Source organism: Plectropomus leopardus, chromosome 10 (genome assembly GCF_008729295.1).
Source record: "Plectropomus leopardus isolate mb chromosome 10, YSFRI_Pleo_2.0, whole genome shotgun sequence".
Classification (NCBI taxonomy): domain Eukaryota; kingdom Metazoa; phylum Chordata; class Actinopteri; order Perciformes; family Serranidae; genus Plectropomus; species Plectropomus leopardus.
Genome location: NC_056472.1, coordinates 13,098,543 through 13,110,927, shown reverse-complemented (window position 1 = coordinate 13,110,927; position 12,385 = coordinate 13,098,543). Strand labels below are relative to the sequence as shown.

Sequence of the window (12,385 nt, the reverse complement as noted above, 5' to 3'; positions counted from 1 at the left end):
TCCCGTCATTCTTGGGTAAAATCTGATTCTGATTCAGTTATTTAATTAAGATATGAAATAACTCAAGTCATTTTTTTTTTCATACATCAACACAGAGAAGTATTTGATAGTACTATACATGGGTTTAACCGTAGGAATTTGAGGATGGAAGTAATTTATACACTTTAAATTGCCCCGGTTTAAAATCCACAATTTAAAATATGTTTTTGAAAGACATCTGATGTGAGAAATAGGCAATGCAATAACAGAAACTTTATTTTGATTTGATCAGCGCTGCCTATTTTGACAGTCTGATAGCAGTTCATGAGTTGTGACTGACATAATTGACAGCTGTGTTAGAGACGTCTCTGTTCTGATTGTTTTTTCTTTTGTTTTTTTTTCTTGCAAATGCCATTAGGAGCACTACGAGGAGGATTATCTATCTCATACTACTGTCAAGATGGTCACCATTTCATCAAATATGACAAAATCTTTTTTTTTTTTTTTTTTTTAGAAAGGTTACAATACAAACTACAGCTTTAAGAAGAGAGCAACATGATGATTTGTGCACATCTGACAAAAGTAACAGAAAAGTGAAATGAAGATCTGCTACCTTGCCTTTTTCTAATGAGGACCACAATAGAAATACGCTTTAAGCTTCCTTGTTTTTTTAATCCTCAACAATCTTAATTGCATGTCAGGACCGGATGATCGCAGTCTTGTTTTTACTTGAAGTCTTACCAAATAAATGTGAGAAGCAAAGATTCCTTGTAGCACAGAGTAAATAATAAGCTGTATGGTTTGGTTATAGCTCTGGATTTTAATAATGTGGTGGATCTTTGTTTTTTAACCAGAGACGGCTGAGGAATAAACACCCGGTTTTAAGTACCACTACTCACTCTGTTTACTACTTCTTCTTGGCTGTTTTTAACAAGAAGTGCAAAGTTTGTCAGGCCTTATAACAAAGCTTTGCTGAGCAATATAAGTGTATGTCTTCCCATTTAGAGTTTTAGTGTACAATTATTTGAGTTTTTTGATAAAGGTAGTAGAGCAGAAAATGCATCTGTTTGTTTTATTTTTGAGTTAGGAGTAAAACACACAAAAGAGCGCTAGTCAGACATTTGGTCAGTGTCTTTTTGTGCTCACCAGCATCAGATTAATCATTTTACTAATCAAATTAAAATGTATTTTTAATGTAGTCCATGTCAGTTTACTGTTACTAGCTGCCTTATTCCATGTGTCACATTGGCTCGCTGATGCAGACACTGGCTTAACAGAGAGGCATGAAAGAAGTTGTGGAAATGTGAGGATGAGTGTTCAATCCGCATTTAGTTAGGCAGCATGTTGCAATATTTTATAAATGCCAAAAAAGTTCATATATGAGCTATCACAACATTAAAGTGTTTTCTGGCCTGTGGCTGTGAGCACATCTCGGTTGTAAATGGGAAAACAGTCGGTGTGTTTGACAATTATAGAGATTCCCAGTACTTTAGGAAGGCACAGAAACAGGCTGGCGCTCATTAATTCTGCTCACTCCAACACTCACACTGATTCTCAATGTTCCTGAACTACCTGCTGCTTGCAATTTAACTCCCTTCACCTCCCTTGCCTTTTAAAGCAGTGCCATTTGGTGTGGTTTCATTTTTTTCTTTTATGAGCTCATGTTCATCTGTGCTGTGTATCTCAGACTCTGCTGAGGGGTTTATGAGCTCAGGAATAGTCCATGTAAAGCTTGCTCAGATTTGATTCAGAATAGAGAGACACCACCAAATTTATAGGCACTGGTAAAAGAAATGGCATGAGTGTTTCGACTTAAAGGACCACTGTGTAGGATTTAGTGGGATGAGGCAGTGAGGTTGCAAACTGCAACCATATCAGTACCCCCTCCCTCAAACCTCCCTACGGTGAACCTACAGTGGCCTTCAGGTAATGTTAAAAAGTGACAGGCCCTCTCTAGAGCCAACAACATTTGCTATGTCCAAAATAGGGTTGCAACAATATTAGATTTTCTTGTAACAATAACCGTCTCAGAAAATATTGCAGTATCACAGAATCTTTCAGTCAGAATGACTCTGAAAGGAATAAAAAAGGAAGGGTTAATTTGGGTTGAAAAAACATTTTATTACTATACTTGAAACTTGGCATATATGTATGTATAAAGTCTCCCTTTTAAACATACGTAAGATAAAAGTGAGATTCTACACAGTTGCATTTTCCCCCAATATCATAGATAAGCAAATGTACACTGTATGATAATCATCAGCTTTCATATCATAGTATACCTTAAAATCAGTATATTGCTGCAAAGTTAGTCCAAAACATGGCAGTTATTGCAAATTCAGCCAATTTTCCTGTTTAAATGGGTAAAATCTCATTTTGTTGTAGAGCTACATGCAGTGTTGTGTTTTACTCATCCCCTCTCAATCTCTCTCTCTTAATCACGAGACTGCTACTGGGAGACCACAGCTATATGCCTGAGAGAGAGTCATACACACACAGAGTGACAGGGCTAACTGCTGGCAACACATGACTGATGTCACCCAGTTGTAACAGGTTTATTGATAGAGTGGAGCCGGCGAAATTGCCCTCCAAAATGAATAAGCTCATTATCCGTGACAGTATCACACTATTTTGCAATTACAACTTGCCCACACAATTTCATTGCAAAAAAATGCCTATAAACATTGCAAAATGCATCGCAACTTTCTAGAAAACCTGCAATGATATAAAGCATTTCAGGCAGCAATAATCATAAGAGCAGTCCGGGACGTCCGGGACGTCCTTGACGGACTGAACATGGTGGGCTCTGTGGTAAAGGATACGCTCTATGTGAAGGGCTCATTCTCAGGTAATGAAAAAACACAGTGATGCTTAGTTTCAGGTGATTATAAACTATTTAGAACATAGACTCCATTTCTGCATGTATATCCCCCTACACACTGCACCTATTAAGGACATGGTCTCTAAAACTAGGTCCTCTGAACAGGCGTGCGTGCGCGCACACACACACACGCAAACGCATGTGCACGGATAGAGGCCAGTGTGAAAACAGGGACACAAAAAAACATTAACAGACAACATATTCAGCGTTCAGCCCTGTAACGAATTTACATCGCAATCATGTCTGCTTAGCGTAACCTCAAACTCCGGAACAATCCCTGGAGACAAAGTTGAGCATTTCTCTCTCTCTGTTTGTGTGTGTGTGTGTGTGTGAGAGAGGGAGAGAGAGTGTGTACAGGACCGACCCGTCTGGGCTCAGTGTTGGCGATGTCGCATTTCCATATTAATAGATATGCTAATCAAAGCTAAATCATATGCTAATAAGCATGATGGATTGATGCTGCAGATACAACTCAGTTTGCTCTCATGAGGCAGACTAGAGGACACACACACACACACCCACACACACACCCACACCCACACACACACACACACACACACACACACACACACACACAGGTCAGTAAGGCAACACACTTGTGCACTCAACTTTTACCCATGCATCCAAGTTTGTGCCTCTACACATACAGATGCCAGTAACACGCACAAGAGCGTCTGCCTTATCAGTTATTCTTTGATTACCCCTGCTATAGTGCCCAGTCATACTGCAGTGAAGGGGATAAGGCATTGTGTGTGCACGTGTGTGTGTATCTCCCACCTCTGATGTGTACATCTGTAGTGTGCATGTGTGTGTAAGAGAGAGAGAGAGGGAGAGAAAGATGCTGTTGATAGAGACAATTCTTCACTCCGTGCTTTTGGCTGAATGAAATCTCCAAGGTCATCTATTATGTGTCGAGCTAACGGTACACTCTGTACTCTGTGTCTTTTGGAGTGTGGGTGCTCTTTCCAGGTAACACTGAGACTCAAGCTGATAAGCTGATATCTGCACTGCGAAAAGGGTAAGCCAGCAAGATACATGCATGCTCATGCACACACGCTTAAACACACACACACAGTGGCAGGTGCTGTGTGCCAACTCCCTCCTACTGCATAAAGTGAAACAAGGAGAAAGAAAGAGACAGAAGTGTCCTTGACATGGATTGTATTGTTTGACCCCTTCATTTTAATCATGTCCACCTGTTTCAGCAATTTGCATGAAGCAACTTTAGATCTGCCAAAACCCATCCACACTCAATTCAAACTCTGAGCTGATATCACATCCACCTGAACCCACACCAGCGCTTCTTACACAACACAATCCCACCCACTCAGCACGCCCACCCGAAGTCTGGTGTAGTATATTTATAACAATATAAATCCACTCCAGGTGCAGGTGAACTCAACAAAGCACCCAAACCTTTTCTCATCAAAATACAAATACACTCACATCCACAGAACCCAAAGAAACTGAGTCCAAGCACGCCCACACCCATTACATCTACACAGGAGTGTAAAATCGAACTAAACTCACACTCAATACACACTATTTACAATTAGCAATTGTAATTTATTACTGACAGTTCAATGATGTTTTTGATAGTAAACATAACCACCAAAAGTAGAGACTTGCTGATGCAAATCTTTTGCTCCAGTTGGCCAAATAACTGCCATTTATTTGGGTACAGTATGGATATTTATACTGTGTTTGATTTTTTTTTTTTGTCTAATTCCAAAAAAAAAAGGAAATGTCTTTTTGTATTCATTAAAGGATTTCATCTAATTAATGTATTATTTTGGCAAGCCCATCAGAATGCATTTATTATAAATAAACACCGTAGAGACTACAGCTAATGGCCAACCACCATGCATGTTCTGCACCGCTCTGCGAGGTAATACCTCTCCATATCAGCAGGCGGAGGTAGTTTATTAGTAGTAAAGTAGTTTCTTATTAGTTTATTCCTCATTAGTAGTTTATTCCTCATATAAAAGAGAGATGGGGGTGAGAGTGTGAGCCACATATAAACTGAGGCCTTTGCAGCGGCCTTGGTTCAGGTCCGATCTATGGCCCTCTGCTGCATGACGTCCCTCTCTGTCTCACTTTTTTCCACTCTATATTACTGTCCTATCAATAAAGGGAAAAAATGCCCAAAAAAAGGGTAAACCAAAAGACTGACAGAACAGATCCACAATGCTAGTTAGCCTGTTAGCACATTAACAACACAACCGTATGCTGAAAGAACAATTAGATTTACTTTGGGCTAGTGAACAATACACAAAAAATTACAAACCACTTCTGCAAAAAAAAAGTTGAATGGTGAAAGCAAACAATCTCACTTAATATATCAACTTTGTTTTGATCTCAGGCCCTCTTGACTTAAGCCCTTTTTTGCTTTCCTCACTTCTGTTTCTCTTCTCGTGTACTGAGCTGAACTGCCAATCAGAGTGATTTCACTCACCGACAGGCTCTGCCAAGTTTGATGCTGCTTCAGCATGCTGAATAGGCCAAAAAACAGCCCACAAAGGCCGACCAGAGCCAACACTATGGGATTCACCATTAAAACTAGGGCAACTGATGCACTCTGATGGCAAGACATTGACTGACGGCTGACCATTGGCTTGTTGTGTCAGGGTCCTTATGGCCTGAGGACCCAGGTGAGCCTAATCAGCTGACAACCATCCTCTTTGCAGCGAACTCCCTGTTGAAGTTGGCCAGGACAGCCTCTAAGACAGCGGGAGGGGTGTCACAAGACTGACATCAGCATCGTGTGAAACACCACAGCCTTTCACTTCAGTGAGACGACTGTGACAGGACAGCAAGGTGTCCCGACGTCCACAACCCAGTATTGCATGGTGCTGGACAATCAAATATGTGTCAATGCACATTTCTGGAAGATAACTCATCCAGAAATGGACTCTGTAAGTAAGTAATGTTAGTTAATAACTGTTCAGAGGTGTAAAATCTTCTTTGTAGTGTTAGAAACCTCTGTGCAGTGTTTTGGGCTCTGATAAGACTTCAAACTCACAGATGCATCACTCAAACTGGACTCCCTGGTTTGTATTTCATACTCTCACCACTATCTTTAACATGTACCCACCAACAGAGCCTCGTGAATCTCATTTTTTTCAGTCAGCAGAGAAACATAGAAGCACCTATTCTAAACTGCAACTGCCAATAACTTTGCAGAACTCCCATGCAGGTGACATCCGTATCATCTGCAAACCCCTCCTCACCAATCTATGTATTCACACTGCACAATATTAACACAAGCAGTCTTCACTTTACAGACAACAGCTGAGGTACTTTAATTCCAGAAAAACACACACACACACACACACACACACACACACACACACACACACACACACACACACACAGATCAGCAGAAGTCCAGCTGGGCCATCCTCATTAAGCTCCCACTGCAGACACACACACCCTACACACACACTCGACATGCTCCTGTACCCCCGCTGTGTCAGAGTGATGGAGAGCTCTAAATTATTGATGCATCTCTATCTAATAGCAACCCCTGTGAGTCTGTGTGTGTATGTCCCGGCTTCTCTCGGCCTACAGCTTAATCTTCATCACCAAAGAGAGTCGTTTGGTCAAACAGCTAATTTCAGGGACAGGATTGGGTAGCCCAGAGTCCAAGCCTGTGCCCAGAGAGAGATAGTGTGTTTTGAGAGGGCATCACGGTTGTATGCGTCCAAGCACAAGTCAAGTTTACATCCATGTCTGTAATAACATGGATGCTTTACACATATTTTATACCCAGCAGCACAGAAGAGGACAGTCAGCACAGTTTCAAGGTGGACACCCAAAATTAGTGTCACCACTTATATTATACAGTATTTGACCATATGTCTCCCTGTTTGTTCCTGAGTAATGACGTTGAATAATGGCCAGAGGTATGTATTTGCAGAACATCATGAAGTTGCAGTGAAGTTGACCTTTGACTTTTTGGACATAAAATGTCATCACTTCGTCAGCTTAATAGCACCCTATTTAACATTTGTTTTGAAATTTTGTCATGATGTCCGTATGAACTCTTAAGTTATGGTCAAAAACATGTTTTGTGAGGTTGTATAATTGACCTTTGACCACCAAAATCTAATAAGCTCATCATCGAGTCCAATTGAACATTTGTGCTGAGATGGATGGAAGGACAGACATATGGACGGACAATCCAAACACTTAATAAATGAGAAGAGGCAGCATAAGATGTTTAAAAGCAGCATGAAGGAGTAGTCACCCTATTAGTCCCTCTAATCTCCACTTTAATGAATTTCTATATGCTATGTACATGAATACACAGTGTACTACACATGCATATTGGATCAAACATGCATACGTGGCTCCCCTTCCAGTACTTCCCAGTTTGGGTGAACCTCCTGTCAATTTTGAAACGTTCATCATCTGTTTTTGACAGAGCTGCATGAGAATCAGCGTGTCCACAAATTTGTGGTGATGGAAAGAGAAGAGAGGCCTTAACAACAGCAAAAAAAAGAGGGAAACACACATCCTTCCAGTTTTCAAGCAGCAGCTTTTCACCATGGCTTAAAAGCCTTAAATGTGATGCAGAGCAAATTGTGCATGCTTTTTTTCAGTTGCACAAGGATTAAAGTAAACTATATTTCACTCCTGACAGGCATGGCACTGTGAAAGACGGTAAAATGTTTGGAGTTTTATCCTTTTACTGAGAGGAAATCCCTTAAAGAAAACTCCACCTCTGCAAAGTTTCAAACAGCATTGATAATGTAGTTTTTTTTTCTGGGGCAATTTAAATGTTTTGGTTGTGCATTCCTGCAGATAAGTGGTCAAACATTGAGGCCATAATGCTGATATAGAAACATCATGTAGAACCTTATTGCAGATCGAGGGCTCATTTATGCTGAGCAATAGATTCGCCTACGGACACGAATTGACCCTTCTGACTCTATTCTAAATTCATTTTGTCTGTATTTGTGCACATTTCTTGAAAGCTCATGCATACCAACAAAATGGTAATTTTGCCAAGATACGGCCGCAGGAAATGGCAAAGACATTTAAAAATTGGGGGAATGGAACAAATCAGTAATAAATTGAAAAACATTCTTTGTCAACATTTTGGGTCTTTAATGGCCTCAAAGACCACCACTATCTACAACTCTACCTCGTGTAAAGGTTAATTATTACAACCTCCTCCACCGTTGCCTTGTTTGACAGTGCCCTCTAGTGCCTTCTATTGGTTGTACAGGGTTTCCACACATTTTTACCAATTCATTTTAGAACATCTTCCATAACTTTTCCAAAATATTTTACCCCTTTTCCATGACTTTTGTTAAGTACCTGTAGTTTAAAAAAGCATAGGCTTATAGCAATAAAACCATACATTGTTTAACATGCACTTCCAAGGCATTTGTAGATAAGCAAATGCTAGCACTTGCGAACCTTACTCGATTGCTACGTTATTACATTCCCACCACCATGTACTATTGGACATGTTTAGAAATTTTAATAAGCGCTCGTTAAACAACAGCCAAAACTAGGGATGCACCATATTGAATTTTTTGCTGAAATCTAATATGTCGACATATAATAAGTCATTGGCCAATAACCTAATTCTTAACGTGATGGCCCACCAGCAGATGGAGACATGTAACGCAAAGCTTGTCTATGTATGTAATATTAATTTACTTTGCAAAATAGGTAAAATACTTCAACTTAGGGTTGATGTTTTGTCCCTGATCACTTTGTCAATAATAATGAAAAATAAATGAATTAAATAAATTGATGATTTATAGTGTCAGAATGTTGGACAATTCCAATATTTCATTTTAAAGCAAATATCTGCCGATACCAATATCACTGTGCATCCCTATTCAAAACAATATATATTTAAAACTTGTCGATTTCAGTTTTTCTTATTTGTTAACTTTTCCAAGTTTAATGACTGTGGGAACCCTGGCTGTATTTACGCTATCATAGAGGACACTTGGAAATATGAGGGCAGTGATGGTAACAAAGTTTGAAACTGACTTATCTGTTTTCGTCTGTAAAGGAAAAATAAATGTGCCTGAACATACAAGCACCATGTTTGAAAAAGAATGGTGGACACAAAGTATTCCTGCAATTTGAGTGCAGTTACAATGTCTTACATTATTTGTGTGTCAACTCTTTCATACAAGAGTCAGTTCAAATTCTACTCAACTCAGGTGAGAAGAAGCAGCTTTGATAGCTTACTGGTCTGACATACTTCTGCTGACACTGAAGGACTTGAACACACTGCGATTTAAAATGATCTGACCATTAAACCACCTCCTCTGTAACATCCTGAACTCTGAATGAGGCTCTGTGTTTCTCTTAAAAGCACAGGTGACATAGAGGCTATTACCAACAAACATTAATAAAACATTCCTAGTTACCACTGCCAAGAGCTGTTTTTACCATCAAGAGAAATGTCATCGATTTATAACAGGAGCAGTAATAATAATTAGTTCAAAATATGATTTAGTGTGTTTATAATTGATTATTTGGCCGTATTGTATTCAAAATGAAACTTTTTTGATTCATTCAACTTTTTCTAAAACAAACAAAAAAAATTACCGAGTTCCCACTTTTGAACGTTGAAAAAGCACTGATATCCCAAATATTTGTCATATTTTCTATCATCAAAGTACTAGGAATGTTTCCACCTTTACGTTATTTCTTGTCAAAAAGAGAAAATGTCTTCTGTCTCTTCTCTGAAAAGTAGCAGTAAAATACTGTACAGATTTTCTGCTGTAATATCGTTGATGTTTTTACAGCTATCTCTGTAATAACTTGACACGTGAGTGTTTTGTGTATAACGTCTGTGGGTTTACCTCCACATAGAGGATGGGGAAGATGCCAATCTTGTCTCCCAGCATGCCCTCTGCCCAGTTCTCGTCCACTCGCCTGATTACTGTCAGTACCTCATCCTGGGGAGAGAGGAAATGAGTGAGACTCCACAGACTGTGTGTGTACACCTCCTGTGGTCAAATAATAGCTTTTTAGTTATTTTTGTATCATTGTGTGATTTTGAAAACAAAGGAAAACATAAAAACCACAAGGATTTGGTCTAAAACAAAGCACCTTAGCCACTTAACAAGTGGATGACTGGGATCCAGGACGTTTTTTTCTGCTTTGTTGAGGTACCTGAATCTACAGATCTCTCCTAAAGTGGTTTACTTAATCCTTAAAAAAATGTGCTTAAACTTTCCTCATCATTTTTATGTGCTTCTGTTGGAATGCCAGAGCAGAGAGTGATGCTTAATGTAAGTAAAAAGTGGCATTTGTGCAAATATCAAGCATACTGTGCTTTTCCAAGATATCCATGTTTATAGATTGATGGGCAGCTACTGGTTTCAAATAATTTCCGTTGCCTTCATTTTGTTTATGCAATACTCTCAGTAATACTATATCCGACACACACTGAAACATATTATGTTGCTTGTTCCCCACACACACACCCACAGACTTCATCATTAAAGTGCTTCTCTTTTGCTCCTCTCTTCACATGAATACGAAGGTCTTGCTTAGACCATTAGGGATGGCAGTGATAATGCTGGTAGATGACTGCTGTGTGTTAGTCATACGGAGTAATTATCTCTCACATGAGAGAACAATATCACACACACTGGTTTCTACATGACAACACGAATAGGGCTCACCACAGGGGCACGCACCTCTGCATTAGTGTGTGACTTTGTATAATCTTCAGTCATTAACCTGTTGATTTCTTTAGCCCTTCAACGCTAAATAATGTTAACTCTGAGTGACTCATCATTATCTGTTAATCTGGATGTAGAGCACACTGTGTTTGAGAAAAGGTATCCATATCATGACTCTGCTTTGCATTGCTGGGATCAGTCCGAAAACACCTACAGTCAAGTGTACAGTACACTGTAATTTAATAATCTTTCTCTCTCCGCAGACACACAATTAGAGTGCAGAGACAGAGTGGATATGTCGAGCGTTCAGTCCTCACACAAATGAGTCTGTGTAACAGCAGGAACAGAAAATGATAAGCTTTGAGGAACAGAGCAGCACACGGAATACAAATGACTGTTTACACCAAATCCAACCTCAAGGTCTGAGTGTCTTCTCTCAGCCTTGTATCTCCGTCTCCGTCCCTTTCATAGTGTCATTTTAAGTGACACTATGACAAATGGGGATGATTTTGGACTTGGATGATTTTGGATCTTTCATTGATACAATAGCAGTAACACGTGGAAGGAATGGAAGGAACGTTAACAGAATGCAATGAAAAAAATGTTACATACAATTGTAACTCAAGGATTGGGTTATACATTTTTGTTTATTGACATTTATGCATCAAGACATAATCTTTCAAGAAAGATTCATAATGCAGCTGAGAATCACTTTTTTGCTCTACTTTGACTCACCCTGAAATGACTCATTGAAATCCTTCACAAATGCCACTTGTATAAATTAATTTTTAATAACAGAGAGAGACCCAGTCTGGAGGGGACCTGACAACAGCCAGACTCGAGGATAATTAGTCCAAAATGCTAAAATCCTAAATGCCATCGACTTTAACAGATCCAAATAAAGAGACACCAGTACTGGCTGGAGCTTGAATCTTCAATAAACAAGCAGTCATAAAGAGCAGAAACATTTTATCTTTCTTGGACTTCCCAGTTCACACCTAACATCTCCTGCCAAAAAAAATCTATCTATCTATCCAGCTGAAGATGAATAACTACACTTCAATCACATCCCCTCTAGTATTTGACAAATATACATACAAGTCTGAGACCCACAACCCTACAAGACCCCGTCCTACTCAATTACACTGAATATAATTACATCTAATTACATTACAACAACTTCTGAGTTTTAGCACTGAAGGGTGCGGGAACCCTATTGACATTGATCTCGTGAAAGGTCAGAAAGGTGACCAGAGTCAGTGGAATTTGCAGCACAAAATATAGACAGACACAATACATAGTCATCTAGATGGACAGCAAAGAGATGCATGTATCAATCCAGTGTGAGGAATCAATATTCTCAAAGGTTTCTCACCCTGTGTTTAGGAGCTGCACTCCACATTAAAAATGATAATAGCATTGATCTGTAAAGTTTTTGAGGTTCATGGTGGTGTTAATAAATGCCGTTTTAGGGACTTTTGCATCTATAAAAAGCTTGTTATTTTCCTCCAGCTCCTTGGCAAAAAATATGAAAGAATTTGGATGCGAGCACAAAATATTAGCTGCCAGCATCTTCATTCCCAAAATATTACTGTCGGCTTTTAAAAATGTCTTCAGTCAAATCTTCATGGTCAGAGCACACTGGTAGTGATCGGAAAACCTTTGCAGGAAGCAGCTGCTACTGTATGTTGTTTCCACCCTTGAAATACCTCAAATCAGACCCACTGACTTACAGAGCTGACGACTGATATCAGCCACTGAAATCCCTCTCGTCTTACCAACACACACTGTGTTGTTAAAATGATCACAATAAAGGCAAAACTAAACTCATTAAAAAATTCCTCTTCCTAACACTATG

At 39.4% G+C, this 12,385-nt stretch overlaps 1 protein-coding gene across 2 annotated transcripts in view; it reads right to left on the bottom strand.

Annotated features, from left to right (window-relative positions):
- Positions 1 to 12,385, bottom strand: part of LOC121949146 (E3 ubiquitin-protein ligase SH3RF3-like) — a 123,872-nt gene that overhangs the window by 33,011 nt on the left and 78,476 nt on the right. For both annotated transcript variants that reach the window (XM_042494762.1, XM_042494763.1), the window contains exon 3: positions 9,700 to 9,795. In XM_042494762.1, coding sequence (XP_042350696.1) covers positions 9,700 to 9,795 — 96 coding nt within the window. The remainder of the gene's footprint in view (positions 1 to 9,699; positions 9,796 to 12,385) is intronic.